Source organism: Quercus robur, chromosome 10, assembly GCF_932294415.1.
Source record: "Quercus robur chromosome 10, dhQueRobu3.1, whole genome shotgun sequence".
Taxonomy (NCBI): domain Eukaryota; kingdom Viridiplantae; phylum Streptophyta; class Magnoliopsida; order Fagales; family Fagaceae; genus Quercus; species Quercus robur.
In genome coordinates this window covers 18,105,495-18,120,955 of record NC_065543.1, presented here as the reverse complement: position 1 = coordinate 18,120,955, position 15,461 = coordinate 18,105,495, and the positions used below count along the sequence as shown (strand labels likewise).

General features: G+C 32.9%; 2 protein-coding genes across 2 annotated transcripts; one reads left to right on the top strand and one right to left on the bottom strand.

The window, feature by feature from the left end:
• Window positions 1-1,405: 1,405 nt before the first annotated feature.
• Window positions 1,406-4,404, bottom strand: LOC126702670 (psbP domain-containing protein 2, chloroplastic). Its single transcript, XM_050401480.1, has 4 exons — window positions 3,980-4,404; window positions 3,580-3,735; window positions 2,153-2,476; window positions 1,406-1,720 (listed from the first exon to the last, which is right to left on the bottom strand). Exons 1-3 carry the CDS (start codon window positions 4,370-4,372, stop codon window positions 2,216-2,218), a joined length of 810 nt encoding a protein of 269 aa, XP_050257437.1. The 5' UTR covers window positions 4,373-4,404; the 3' UTR covers window positions 1,406-1,720; window positions 2,153-2,215.
• Window positions 4,405-7,888: 3,484 nt separating this feature from the next.
• Window positions 7,889-15,390, top strand: LOC126704408 (NAD-dependent protein deacylase SRT2-like). The gene is made up of 11 exons (XM_050403414.1): window positions 7,889-8,122; window positions 8,997-9,039; window positions 9,131-9,368; window positions 9,521-9,586; window positions 10,562-10,607; window positions 12,035-12,195; window positions 12,295-12,424; window positions 12,850-13,014; window positions 13,644-13,771; window positions 14,514-14,613; window positions 14,700-15,390. Exons 1-11 carry the CDS (start codon window positions 8,075-8,077, stop codon window positions 14,751-14,753), a joined length of 1,179 nt encoding a protein of 392 aa, XP_050259371.1. The 5' UTR covers window positions 7,889-8,074; the 3' UTR covers window positions 14,754-15,390.
• Window positions 15,391-15,461: the final 71 nt, after the last annotated feature.

Sequence of the window (15,461 nt, the reverse complement as noted above, 5' to 3'; positions counted from 1 at the left end):
AAAAAACTCAATTAATATTAGTAAAAATATAAAAATTGAAGCTCAAAGGCCCAAATCCATCTATTGTCCTTTAATTTTTTTTAAATATTGTTTAATCTAAAAAAAATTAATATTATAATTAATCTCATTAATTTTTTTTTAAATATTGTTTAATCTAAAAAAATTAATATTATAATTAACCTCATTAATTATTATTAAGTCAAATTTCAGAGAAGTTCAACCCCTAAAAACTCTTCATTGTATGTCATTTGGTTATACTAAACGAAACTACTAAAGGCCTAAGTTTCTGCCACGAGTCCTTTGTATTTTCTAAAAATTTCAAAAAAATCAATTTACATTTTATTTAATTTCATTACTTATTACTTATTAGTATTCTATTAGATGTCTCCTCAGCTTGATGGCTCTATTTGGCTCATCAACTAAGGCACCTCTTTATTCTTATGAAAAGTGTATCAAAATTCCATCGTTTGAAATTGGCATTAAGACTTCGTGGATATTTTTGGTTTGCTAGAATCCGAAGATGCAATGATCTTTTTTCAATTAATAAAATTTCCAAATGAGTAATTGTAATGTCACTGGTTGGTTGGGAAGATTTTGATTCTTGATTGAATATTCGATCTTATATTTAATCTTTAAGCACATAATTTGAATACTTCAACTATCAAGACAAGACTTGGTGCAATGTGAAATCCAATGGTCCACCAGGCTTTTAATCCTCGTGTGTGCCCAAAACAAGTCTTCTTTATATTACTTCAGTCGGCAATGGTATTTGACATAATTAAAACATGGTCAATTAGGCAGCAAGTTGCACTAGATACTTAGTATGATGTGGGAAATGCAAATAGGATTTTATTTTAATTTAGTTTTATTCAATTTTAGAGGTCAATTATATATATATTTTTTCATTAGCTCGTATTGACTAATTAGGTTTTAGTATTTTATTTAATTTCTTAAACCAAGATTACTTTCATATTCAATAATTGGGCTTTTACCCAAGTCATTAGAATTAGAATTTAGTCCTAATAATCTATATATGCGTGTTAATGTACTCAGATGGAGACAAGTTTATGATGAATAAAATCTAAGTTGGAATTTTTCTAATGGTTCAATTTTAGCCAACCCATGCCAATTCCTAGGTTTTCTATCCAACTTGATGCAGATTCCAAATAAGCGTAGGTGTTGATTTATTAATTTATCATATTTTTCAGTTTTGTTTCTCTTGCAAACTTCTTTAGAGAATTTTGTACTGCATCAGTTTTAGTATCAAACTTGTTCTACTTCAATAATAACAATAGGGATAGTAGCACTAGCAGCTATAGATATGGATGTTATAACTACCACCACAGCACAAGTCAACAAACTTGGAACAAACCCTTTTTTTTTTTTGTTTTTATTGTTGAAAGAATGACCAATAAACTTGGAATACATGATACAATTTACAAAAAGCCTAGAGGCATTTGCTGAAGAAATCTTGAATAAGAAATATTAGACAAAAATAGCACACCTGTGTTACTTTACAACTTAAGCCCATTTAACTGATTTCTTATTAACAAAAATGAATAATCAGGGATTTAGTGATACCCGTCATGGTCTTCTCATAACTTGAAAGGATGGTTAAATCCTTAAAGGATGATTCTTCTCTTGATGAATGCCACAAAAGATACTTTTCTGCCATTTGAATCCACCAGCAAAGGTTACTTCCATTCTAGAGCATTTCCATCTGAATAAAAAAATCAATTGGTGAACCGAGATGTATTTCTAAATGGGGTCAACTATGTAGTGTGATTATTCACATATTTTAAGTTATTTTCATGGCCCAAGTGAATGAGTCATGAAGTAGACCAATAACTGCTATAACTATGGATATATGCATGCATATATGTATCAGTTATATTTATCTATGAATGTATGTCTAGATCTCACTAGTGGAATCCACAAGAACATTGGCAACAAGTTTTCAACACTACATCATCTTTTTTTCCTTTGATTTCAGTAATGAATATTTAAGCTAGAACTGAACTGGGGAAAAAGTGTAGTAGGCTTTAATCATGTCAATGTGGTTTCAGAACGCTCATTTACTACTTCATCAAGCAAGCTTCCAATATCCTTGCTTCCAACATAAACTGAATACAAGACAAGTGATTGGCATTACCTTTGCTTTTGAAGATCAAGCAAAGGCATAAAAAATGAAGTTTCCATGACACATGTTGTGATTTTATGTGTGGGGTGCTGCATCAAAGGAATGAAGAACTTGCTCCAACATCATTCTGGTGTGGACATCAAGAGGACTATCTGGTTTGTCTGAGTGAGTAATATTTAAGAGGTAGAGTTTCTTAGAGGCCACAAATACAGCTGAGAAGATCCTTTTCATCCCTCCCCTGGTGCTGTCAACCTTATACTCAAACTCATACACTTGTGAGCCTCCCTCGCCAGATCTCTCTGCAACTGAAATCACCTCAGCATCATTTGTACTTTCCTATATGAGAAAAGGACTCATGACTGTTTGCCTTGAATTTCCTTATACAACAAGAGAACTGTTGAAAAAAAAAAGAGAGAGAAGAGATGCAGCAAACTCAACCAAGCATAATTTAGTCATGACTCATAAAAAAAATCCAAGGACCATTACTGAGGTGGCACATGCATGACTTTAATTGTTTCTCCAACTGAAACTTCCTATGTTCTGTTCTGACATTCAATCCGCCATTCAGTCATATATAGCACTTTACACCCAAAAGCAGTCAAATGATAGATAACAGACCAGTGAAGCCTTTTGGGTCCCCAAAGTAGAATTGGTATAAAATAAGGGTTAATCATGCTCAAAAGAACATGGGTAAAATAAGTGAAAATATCTGGATTGATGAAAGAACCTAATGTAAACTTTCTGTCATAGAAGCTTTACTTGTCCCCTTCCACTTGTTTCAACTGATACTTGTAAAAGAAACATGATTTTGGATTGGTAAGTTACACAAGCATCCAATGGATCTTGAATCCATAACCTCACACTCTCCACCTGGAACTCATAAGGGAATGAGGTGCCAATTGAGCTAGAGCTCATCTTGAAAGAATAAAGATATTTGCATTTGATGGCTCATTGAGATGGATAGAGCCATAGTGGTGCTTCAATACCAACCAAAAGTTTACACACAACAAAAAAGATCAAGTTTACACACAACAAAAAATATCAAGTTGTGTTTCAATCGCAGGCAGTGCAATTAGAGTTATAAATCAAAATGAAAACATCTGGAACACCTTGTCCTTGAGGTGTTAATTAAGCGAGAAAAACACAGAAATATTAATTAACCTAGTGAAAAAGTGAAACAACAGCCAGAAGTGCTCGCACAAAACTAAAGCAAAGGTCTCCCTCTAATTATGAAAATATCTAATCTTTAAAAATGTGGTTTTACCCATTTATTGCCCATCCTATTCTTTTTTTCATGTGTCCATTTGGATTTGCTTTTACCATTTCAATAAGAATCAACAAAGAACTTCATTCAATTTAAATCTCCTTCCTTCCACATTTGAAGCAATTACATACAATACCCACCAGAAAGCAGCATTTAAAAAAAAAAAAAAAGTTACCTTGCGCCTTTCAGCCTGTATAAGCTTTTCGGCTACAAATTGAGGAGTCCCAAACTCTCCAAGGCTTGTAAGACGAACTGGGTTTACCACAACCCCAACATTGTTACTTCCCTTATTAGCCTCTTCAAACAGAACAGTTGCCCCTGCCTTATCAACCTATCCACACAAAACCAACCTCAATTATACACACAACATTACTGAAAGTGTGTCTGTCTGTTGGTTTATATGCTCATACTATAAATTACCAATTGTCCCAAAACTTAAGCTATTAGAAAATGATAAATTTAATAGGCTTTGGGAACCTCTTGCTATGAAACCATAATAAATTACCAACCATTCCAAAAGCTTTAAGTTCTTAGAAAATTGCGAATTTAATAATTTAATCTAAGAAAGGTAGTACCTTGATCCAAGAAGAGGGTCTGAGGAGAGTGAAACCCTCCTTGGGATCTATGTACCTTTGGAGCTGCAATTCTTCAGCCAAAATGGGCTTTGTTGTCATGTTTGGCAAAAACCCATTTGAAAACAATGCAAGAATTACTAGGTTGAGGTTCCTCCTCTTGCTCAAAAAACCAAGTTGAGTTGCTTTGCGAGTGTTGTTATTATTAATATTCAAATTCAAATAATGAGTGCTATCTGAGCTGTGTTGTTGAGTTGATGAAAGAGAAGCTTTGGGCAATGAAACTGAGAAGAGGGTTCTGTGAGAAGACATCAATGTTGGACCATATCTATCATGTTTACAGAGATTGTGGTTGTGGTAATGGTTGAAGAGAGGGAACCAAATTTGCAAAGCCATTACTTTTACTCTACTCGTTCGTTGGAGATGATGAGGGCCTTTTTAACACGTTGTTGGGCCTGCCCATAGATTTCAGAAAAATGCTAGTAACAAAAAAAACTTACATAATTTTTATCCCTGTGTGACAATAGCTGTGTAATAAAATTCTGGATCCACATGAGCTTACCATATTTTTTCTGTCACTCATAACCTGTCACACGAAAAATTGTGTAAGTTTTTTGTTCTAACATTGATCAATTAAAAAAAAAATATTAGCCCTAATATGTACAAACGCATAAATAGCATGTTGTGTAAATATACACGAGCATAGTTATTGTACATTTCAAATTTTCTTTCCTTTAAAAAAAATTTTCATATGTTTTTTGACGATGAAAGAAGAGAGTGATTGTGGTGTGTGAAGAAACAGAAACAATTTAAAAAATTAAGAAAATTTAATATTTTAATAAAATAGAGTTTAAAATAGATAATATGTAGTGTGTTTTTTGAAAAGTGGTTAAGTAACATAGAACAAGTAGGTTCTTATACTAAAATAGAAAAAAAAAATTTGCACGAACTGATATGAATGCTCTTATGTCTTTTATGGCTTTTGTGAGACAGTGGTTAAAGTGCATTAAAATGTGTTATTAAATAAAATTTTTATACATTTTAAAAAATAAAGTCGAACTATACGCATATATTAAAAAAGCACTCATAACCACAATGACTTATTAAAAAAAATTACTCCTCAAAGTAGTTTTTAAAAAAAAATGAATAATCAAGATGTTATATGTTCCAAGCTTCAAATCAAATTTCAATAATAACCAAAAAAAAAAAAACCATGTTCCCTCTTAGCTTAACAATACCGGCCTAGCTCTTTTTATAGAGGTAAACGAAAAGAAAAATATCTTTTTATTTAACCATCGAAAGAAAAAAAAAATACAAAACAAAACACCAAAAACATTATATTTATTTGGCATAATCAATAGAAAAACAAATCCTATTAGAGCTCTCATTAAAAAAAAAAAAAGAAGAGAAGGTACTTTACTCCCTAAACTATACCCTTTTACACTTATCCTCATAAATTATGAAAATACACACTTAGGGTACGTTTGGTACACTGTAATGATTATTACATGGGAATAGGAATAAGTATTACAAGGAATACATTAAGTTGGAATGTAATAAGTATTACTATTCATTAGTTTGGTGACCATTTAGGAATAAAATTCTTAATATGCATCCACAATTTAATAAAGTATAAAAAGAATGTGTAATTAAATCATTTTTAAGTCAAATTTCCTAAAATACACTTATTTTAAGGTGTTCAAAATGGAGTTAATAATTAACAACAAGGAAAATTTATTTTCTTTCTTTTTGAAAATATGGCAACGAATAACTTTTTAGGAAATTTTTTAAAAAGGTTATTACATAAGGTGAAGGAATAGATATTCAGTACTTTTGATAAGGAATAGTTATTCCTCGTTTTGAAAAATAGCTATTCATAAGGAATAACTATTCATTGTAATAAAAACATAACCAAACAACTGAATAGTTATGCCACATGAATAGCTATTACATTACAGTGTCTATTACAGTCTACCAAATGTGCCATTATTTTCTTAAATTATTACCTGCGTAATACTTGCTTTCTTAACTATGAGATTGCATATACTTGCCTAAACTGTTACCCATGGAAATAAGTGTGCAATCTCATAATTTAGAGGGGTAAGTGTATAAAAGAATATAGTTTAGAAAGGTAAGTGTGTATTATTATAGTTTAAAATGTAAGTGTAAGAAAAATATAGTTTAGAGGGGTAAAGTATGATTTCCAAAAAAATAAAAAAAAAATTGTATAACAATTTAGTTAAGGTAAATGAGTTCTCTAGTCTCTAGTAGATAATGCAGAACTCATACTACAGCATGGAAACTCATCTCAATTCTTATCGTATATACTATTAATATAACTTTTTTTTTTTTTTTGAGAAACTACTATCACTAATTTACTATAACTAACTAATAGCATTAGCACTAGGAATTACAAATGCCAAAGAAAATATGGCATTTCAAGCCCACAAACCTCAGCATCTGGAATTGTAAAAGCCAACAATTGCAATTTTTTTTTGCAATTGTTCTACAGTGCAATTCTACTGTAGCACAATTGCAAAAGAAAATATTAGGGTAAACTACGTTTTTGGTCCCTATCCTATACACCATATTTCAATTTAATCCCTAACCTTTCAATTGTATCAATTTGGTCCCTAACCTTTCAGTACACTGTCAATTTAGTCCTTACTGTTATCTTTTTGATGAAAATTGATGATATGTCTAATGGTCAAAATAAAAAATTAGCTTCCGTTGATGTGACAATAAACTAAAATTTTATTTTGACCAATTGTCATGTCAGCAATTTTCATTCAAGATATAACGATAAGGACTAAATTGACACGGCACTGAAAAGTTAGGGACTAAATCGACACAATTGAATGGTTAGGGACCAAATTGAAATATAGTGTAAAGGATAAGGACCAAATATTCAATTTACCCAAAATATTAATATTTTATCTAAATATCAGTTTTCTCTCTCATTCACACGTCTCTCATCTCTGTCTCTCCATTGCTGAAGCTTTACCAGACTGCAACCCATAACACAGCCAACCCAGCACCACAAATCAGACATCGAACCACCGCTGTAGCCAGACACCGAACCACCATCACTACCCAGCAACCCAAGCAAAAAAAACCCAGCACCATAACCACAACCCATGGCCCATGGCCACACTGACGGTGACACCCATAACCCATGGCCAAATCGACGGCAACGCCATTGAGCACGACCAAACCCACAAATCTAACCCCCATAACCAACAAAAACCCACCGAGGCACAACCAACAAAAACCCACTAGATCACAACCAACAAAAACCCATATCACGAATTCACAATTCATATCCCACAATCCACAACTGGAGCACAGACCCATGATCCACAACTGGGGCACAGACCCACGATCTCACAGGCACGAACCAAAGCACAATCAAACTCAGATAAGTAACATAAAAGTGAGACAGGAGAGAGAGAGAGAGAGAGAGAGAGAGAGAGAGGAAGGAATGAAAAAAATGAGAGAGGACGAATGAAAAAAATGTTTTTTATGTTTGCCTTCTGGACTTAAAAAATAATATTTTAATAAAATGGTAAAATAATAGAGTTTTAAGATGTTGGAATTGTAAAATGATATAGTATAAGTGATAAAGTGGTTTTTTTTTTTTTGAAACAGACAAATAGAGTAAAATTGCAATTTACAGGATGTTCTAACTTCTTCTTCTTCTTCTTTTCTTTTCTTTTTTTTTTTTTTTTTTTTTTTTTTTTTTTTTTTATTATTATGAGGGGAGCGGATGCTCTAACTTAATTCAGCTTTAAGTCATAATTACAAGTCCCTGACTTTTCGAAATTGATGGGTGGAGACCTATGCAGCGTGGGAAAACAAGTGTCACCCAATTCAAGTGGTAGTGGACCAAATTGTGAAGACAAAGAAAGTGAGAAACAGTTCGATTTCTCCAATGCTTCTCTCTATTGTCAAAAACAAACACATCTTTATAATAATAATAAGGAATATAGACCCACAACCACAAACTCAACGAAATAACCTCTTCTCCTTTTGCCATAATCCGACCACCTTAAATGTTGCTGAAGAAATAATCAGATATTCAAAACGCCAACCAACCAAATGGCTTCTATGCTCATGCGTTTGCATTCTCACCCACTCTTCTTCTCTGTAAGTTCCAATACTTTCTTCTCTTTAATTTCCTCTAATCTTTACCATTCTGCTATATTTAAATAAAAAAAAAAAAAAAAAAAGATTTTTGTGAAAAATAATGAATATTGCTCATGAAGTTCATCTGTATTTTTGATTCACTCAGCTATTCTATTTTCCAAACCAAAGAGCAGCCAAAGGGTCCATTTGTATTTGCTTCAACAATAGAAGCGTAGGCATTTCTGGGTTTTGAAGGAGAATCATAACACTTCTAGTTAAGGATTTTTTTTTTTTTTTTTTTTTTTTTTTGAGGTGGAGATGAGAGATGAGAAGGAAAGAGAATGATGTGTTGGTTCAAGTTTGGAAATGGGCACTGGAATTTATAAAATACTACTTCACATTTGATGAAATCATTGCTATAACCATAAGTTATAAGTGGAGAGACCCTTTTATCTTTCATCATTGTCAAATTATTTTGTATACAGCTCCAAAGAGAAGAATTTATTTAGGTGTATTTTAGATTGGTCTAGGTTGCATCAAATGTTGAGTATAGAAAAAAAATGTCAAAAAGGAATTGTACCAAATAGTTGAATTGAAAGCAAATAAGAACTTCATTCACAATCTTATGCGAACGTATCTGAGGAGTATATTGATAACTTTTAGTTCTCAAAAATAATGATTGGAGATTTTATTATAGTGGACAAATGAAATGTACATTCTGCAGAAGCTTCTTTGAATAAAATTTCATCAAAATTCATATATGCCTATCCATTTGAGTCTACAAGAAAAGTAGTCTGTACTGTTTGATATGTTATTTTGGCATCATTTCTCCATGAATCTGTTCAGTTGTGGATTGAATTTTTTTAATACTGAATTATTCACTTTGGATAAGCAGACCTCTAGAAGTGCAAGTGAAGTGCTGGGGAGAATTATGACAGGCAAGTATGCCCATGCCATCCATCAAATTCTTTAGCGTTATTAGATAAATTTCTTACTTATGTTCTGTATAAATTTCTTTTTTATTTTTAGGTTTTCCTCAATCAAGTCACAGTAATTGGAAATCTCTAAGTAGAGGAAGAAGAGTCATTTTGTTTCAGGGCTCTATAAAGTCTGTTAAAACTTCATGCCGGATCTCATTTCCTGGGACCTCATCAGGGAGAGGAGAAAGAGCACCTTCAAACTTTTTGAGGGACAAGAAGTTGGTTCCTGATTCAGATCCTCCTAGCACTAGTGATATCAACCTTTTATATCAATTCTTTGATCAAAGGTCAATCTTAGATGTTCTCATATATAGTTATATTTTAAACTTCCAGGTTTCTTATGAAATTTATCTTATGAATCCTAGTGCTTAGTTTTTAGCTCTTTTTTTAATTGTTTTCTTGCCAGATTCTGTTTCATTGGTTATTTGCTATCGTGCAGTAACAAGCTCATGGTATTAACGGGGGCTGGAATCAGTACAGAATGTGGAATTCCTGATTATAGAAGGTTCTACCTCCTCTTTGGTTCTTGTAAGCTTATAAGATCCACAAATTTCTTGAAACTTTTCCCAAATTACTATTTCACATAAGCACACAGAACTAAAGGATGTTTCTACCTTTGTGTTTTATATGTTTCTAATAAAGACCTTTTAATGTTGCTGATGCAGCACCTAATATTGATCACATCAAGCATGTGCTCTTTGTTCATTGGCATATATAGACTCTACCCAAAACATTTTCAATTATTTTGCATAATTGTTTGTAATAGTTGATACTTCTTCTCAATTGTCTCATTGATCCAGTCAATCCGCATTTTCTTTTGACTATTGCTGTACCTTTCAAATCATATCAATTATCCATATGAATATCAAAGGTTTTATAGGCTTCCAATACTATTTAATATGTGTACTCTTATATGATGTTTGTGGCCTATGCTGCATTTTGGTAGCTGGTTGTCATCAACAAAGTAAATGAATCTAGCTATCTCAGTTTTCATACAAATTTGTTCAGCAAGCCCCTGTTAGAGGTAGACTCACCTATTATCTCAATATTTTTTTTTTCTCATTTGTGATTTTATCACAGGACAAAAAAATCACTCTTCTGTTAGATTGAATATACGTAACTGCATAAGCCTCTGGTTCATGTAATTATGCGGTTTAGCATTAACCCAAGTCCCAAGACAAATCTTATTGTGTTTAGCCAAAAAAAAAAAAAAAAGACAAACCTTATTGTTATTATTATTATTTTTTTGGAGTGGGCTTTGGGTTGATTAAAGTGCTCTTGCGCTCAATATGTCACACTAAATATATTTTTAAGGCTTTGTGGTGGAATTAATCATACCTGTAAAGTGATGCTTCCTTTTAAAGTTTATCAAATGCCAAATCTTTTTTTTTTTCCTTATTTTCCCTAAATGGTAATATTTTTCTACTTTTTAAATAATATCGGCTTATTTATTTATTTATTTATTTTTATCATGTTGCAGCCCCAATGGTGCTTATAGTTCTGGTTTCAAACCAATTACTCATCAGGTGATCTGAAGGCATGTGCTGTGATATTTATCCCCTATAGCAGTATGTTTTTTTTGTATTACGATTACCCCACAAAAGTATTTAGATATATTAGGAAAATGTTTTAGTGATTTCTGTAATATTTATATTTTTAAACTTTCTTCAATGCTTCAAGTAGGAGATGTAGGTCTTGATGTATCTTTTTATAAGGACAATTTATAGATCTAGAGTATACTTTCCTGTTCCCCAAGTACTGCAAAGCCTTTAGAAGGCATCTTTCTGATTCAGTAAAGGAGTAAAATAGATGAGTACTTTTTTTTTTTTTTTTAACTTTTCTATATGTCTAGTTTTTTTTTTTTTTTTGGGTCTCCCCTCTTGCCTTGCTATCTCATTTCTTCTTTTCTGGTGCACTGCTCCCTTATTCATCTTGCTCTCTTTTTCTTGGTATGATATTTCTCTATATCTCATCGCTTTCTATACCCCTAATCCTCTCGGATATACTCTCCTCTCTACTTTCTTGCTTTTCTTATATTCTGATCCGTTCCATCCCTCCAACCTGTTTCATCTTCTCTCTTAAATCCTCCCTTTTTATTTATTTTTATAAATCAATAGTTGGGAGGAGAAGGGATTTGAGCCTTGGATGTTTGTGTTGGAAACACCAAAAGGTGCCAATTTTGCTACAATGTTCTTGGCATTAAATCTTCTTCTTCTTAATTTCTTTCCCTCTATATATTCAGCTGCAAGTTGTCACAGCCTAAATCAATTTTTAATAAGGAGGGATCACACATTTAATTTTGAAGGTTTATTGAAAAGAGCAAGACTAAATAGGGAGGCTTAGTAGCATATAAATTATATTTGGATAAATTTAATATTATTCAGAACTCAATGAACATGCTAAGAACTTGAAAATAATCATCTGTTCAAACCAATGGCCCCAATAATTTGGCATATTTTCATTAGTTACTACTTCCTCAATTCCATAATGAGTGCTCAATTCGCATTTTTTTTTTGTCCCATAATATATTTCCATTCCAACTATCAAGGAATTTCTTTCCCACAATACATCTAATGCATGTCTCTCAATTTATGTGTTGATTAATCTTAATAGGAAAAAATTGGAAAGTTATACAAAAAGATTGTTTTATTTTTTCTTCTGTTTTTTATTAAATTTGTGCATGTTCCAACTGGGTCACTCATTATGTGACAAAGGGAGTATTAATTTGGATTATGATACTGGTATCTTATGTTTTATAGTGACTATTTCCAATTCCTTTCTAAAGACATGCCGTTGTTTTTAAGATTGAGTGGAGGAAGAAGAAGAGTTAAAATTAATTCACAAAACATTGACGCAGTTGATCAAAGCTCTGAATGTTCATCTTGTAAATTACTGCTGTTTGTGTTTCTAAATATCAAGTTTTCTTAAGTTAGTATTGTGAATTTCTCAACAGGAGTTTCTCCGATCAAGTCGGGCCCGCAGGCGGTATTGGGCAAGGAGTTATGCTGGATGGAGACGATTTACTGCAGCACAGCCTGGTGCAGCTCATATTGCTTTAGCATCTCTAGAGAAAGCTGGCCGGATAAAATTTATGATTACACAAAACGTTGACAGGTAACTAGCAGTTGTATGTCCTTTTCTTTCAAATGTGTAACTCTACTTGTGTCAGGAGCAAAGCCAATGGGATTAATTTTATCATTTATTCTGTTTCAGGCTGCATCATCGTGCTGGTAGCAACCCACTTGAACTACATGGGACTGTGTATACTGTAGTTTGTCTAGATTGTGGATTTTCTTTTTGTCGGAATTATTTTCAAGATCAAGTGAAGGAGCTCAATCCAAAGGTTAATTTGGTTAATTTTGAGTAATTTATTCTTCCTGGAGTTGCAACAATCTAGGCTTCTCATATCACATAATTGGTTACTTTCACATTGTCACCTTTTTTGGCTCAGAACGTTGTCATCTTCTCTTTATGCTTAAGAAGGGAGATTTATGAGTGAGCCTTAATCTATGTCCAATGGAAGGCTGTGTTCTTCTGAGAAGAATTCAATGCTATATTCACGATCTAAAAATATAATTGTAGGCAAGATCTATCCTTTTGCATTGTAAATATAGATTTTCTGGCCTTCTAATTTATGAATCCTTTAACTGTCTGTCTATGCCTGGAAAATAAAATCTAATGTTTCATCTGGCCACAAACCCTTGTTTTCTTTCTCTTATATTATTTGGGATGCATGACTGATTAGCAAGATTTCAATTTTTACTGCAGTGGGCGGCAGCAATTGAAAGTTTTGATTATGGAAACCCTGGTTCGGACAAGAGTTTTGGCATGAAGCAAAGACCTGATGGTGATATTGAAATTGACGAAAAGTTTTGGGAAGAGGATTTTCATATCCCTACTTGCCAAAAATGCAATGGTGTCCTCAAACCTGATGTAAGATTTTTTTTGCTTTTATAAAATTAAAAGTTTTCAGTCTACATTTTCTGAAAGCACTCATAATTTAACAGAAGTAGGATCATGAATGTGGCCCTCAGGTGCATATCCATGTGACAAGCTGGCAAAGGCACCATCACACAACTATAATGGAATTGACTGGGTCTGGTCATTATAGTTATTGTTAGTTAAAAAAAAAATGAATTAAGAAGTTAGAAAGATCCAAAAGCAGTTTTCAACTTCAGAAAAATGGCCTAGATCTTCATGCTAGAAAATAAGTATTTGATACTGTTTATTCCCTTCAAATGAGCACACGTCCCCTTTAAGCTATGGAAAAGTTCTTATATATTTTATGTACAAATAAAGGGGAGATTGCATCTTGAGTATGCATTTTAGGTCTATAAATTTATTTAAATTGTTTGAAGGCTGGGTGATTACATTACATGCAATAAAATAAGGGCCATTTTTTCCATTTTTCTTTTTTGTGTTGTTCAATTTTTTTTTTTTTTTGGGTACTGCTCATTTGCACCCAGCAGTTTTACACACATTTCATAACTTTTCTCAAGTACATTGGAAACTCAATTAAGGTGGTCTTTTTGATACTTCTGTTTTACGTGGTAACTTTGAAGGTTATTTTCTTTGGTGATAATGTTCCCAAGGATAGAGCTGATAAGGCAATGGAAGCTGCAAAAGGATGTGACGCATTTCTTGTGTTAGGATCATCTATGATGACCATGTCTGCTTTCCGGCTTCTCAGGTACATATTTATTTTGTACACATGTTTCACATTGAAGTGAGCGAAAAGTTTAATATTACATAGGCAATGCTTGCTGCATACCTCTACATAAGGAAGTATCTTTTCTCTATTGTGCTTGGTCTATCCTAATTAGTAAGCAAAACCTGCAGCATATAAAATTGAATAAAGGACCACTGTCAAGAAGCGAGTGAGCAATGATATATGAATTAACAGCACATAATCATAGTTTAGCATTTGCAAATGTATTTTCGCAAGAATTAAATACACAAAATTTATGATTATTTTCTATTCGAATTGTTGGGATTAAGTCAATGCTGTTGATGCATCCTCCGTTGTGCAGTTGTCTGTTTTACTTGTGCATATTAAAAATTGAATTTACTTAAGCTTGTACTAGTTTGTGGCTAAAGCTCAAACTGCAGAGTTATTTTAGCCTGCATGTGTTTCAAAGATTATATTGACATTGCAGGAGGGATGAATGGTTTTTAATATCAATGTTTATTTGGGCTAGAGTAAATATACAGTTTGATGTCTGAATAAGTTGTTTCCATGTACATATATGTTATAATCACTTCTTGATATCCTGTATAGCTCAGATTAATTAAGTACTAGAAGACTTGTTTGATTTTAGTATCAAGATTATGATTTAGAAAGCAATAAAGCTGATAGAGAAGGAGCCACCCACACATTTTTCTCTTAGTATTTTATTCTTTAGCTGAAAGGCTTTTAACATTGAATTCCACAGAGCTGCTCGTGAGGCAGGTGCAGCTACTGCAATTGTGAACGTGGGTGTAACCCGGGCTGATGATATTGTGCCCTTGAAGATCAATGCCCGATTAGGAGAGGTATAGTTTCTTGAGATCATCTTGGCCACCAGTTCTGCACACTGTTATTGGCTTTATCAGTGCTTACTTTCCTTGTATTGTTACAGATCTTGCCAAGAGTGCTTGACATGGGATCTCTCAGTATCCCTGCTCTCCTTTGATTATACTTGGAATGACGCACCTTTGAATCATAAATATAATTTTCGTCTAATGGTGATTTCGATGGTTGTTGGGCACCACATGGACTTGGAGTGGTTTCAGCAAATTACTAATATTAATTGCAATTTTTAAGTTATTCTTTTATCATTCTCAACACAGATGACCTCTATTTGAAGGATGGTTATCTGACTTAATGAGCCATTTAAATGGGATAATGTTTTCATTTCCTTGGCATTCAGAAATGATGCAGGACACAGCCACCCTCCCATGAATTTACAAGTTCAGTTAACAGAGATGAGCCTTGAGATTTTAAAGGCTACATCAAGATACTGGGAATTACAGGTTTATTAACACCTCTTTTGGTCAAAATATATTGCCTACAGCCTGAAAATTTATACAATTCTTGGGTAAAGAAAGGAAGAAAGTATTGATAATTGATCTGTAAGCCTCTTATGTCTTAAGGTTGGTCTAGGGTGGAGAAGATTGAAGTGAAAAGTTTTTTGTAATGAGAGCATTGAAAAGCATCTCTATCTCTGCTTTAGAACATTTAAAAAAATAATATTTGTTAGTTTGCTGGTTTAGATTTTTATTGGGACGAGGAAGATTTGTTAAAAAAAATCAGAATTCTTGGTCATGTCAGATAGGGAGCCCGCTTCAAGCAGTTTTTATTTTGAAGTTACAATTATCCTTCTTTTTATGTGTGGATATAT

Bases quoted from the DNA above. Each gene is read 5' to 3' on its own strand.
- LOC126702670 (XM_050401480.1), bottom strand. From the start codon at position 4,372: ATGGCTTTGCAAATTTGGTTCCCTCTCTTCAACCATTACCACAACCAC. The intron at 3,736-3,979 runs GTACTACCTTTC...TTGTGTGGATAG, and splicing joins GACCCTCTTCTTGGATCAAG to GTTGATAAGGCAGGGGCAAC. The intron at 2,477-3,579 runs GTAACTTTTTTT...TTTCTCATATAG, and splicing joins TACAGGCTGAAAGGCGCAAG to GAAAGTACAAATGATGCTGA.
- LOC126704408 (XM_050403414.1), top strand. From the start codon at position 8,075: ATGGCTTCTATGCTCATGCGTTTGCATTCTCACCCACTCTTCTTCTCT. The intron at 8,123-8,996 runs GTAAGTTCCAAT...TTGGATAAGCAG, and splicing joins CTCACCCACTCTTCTTCTCT to ACCTCTAGAAGTGCAAGTGA. The intron at 14,614-14,699 runs GTATAGTTTCTT...GTATTGTTACAG, and splicing joins TCAATGCCCGATTAGGAGAG to ATCTTGCCAAGAGTGCTTGA.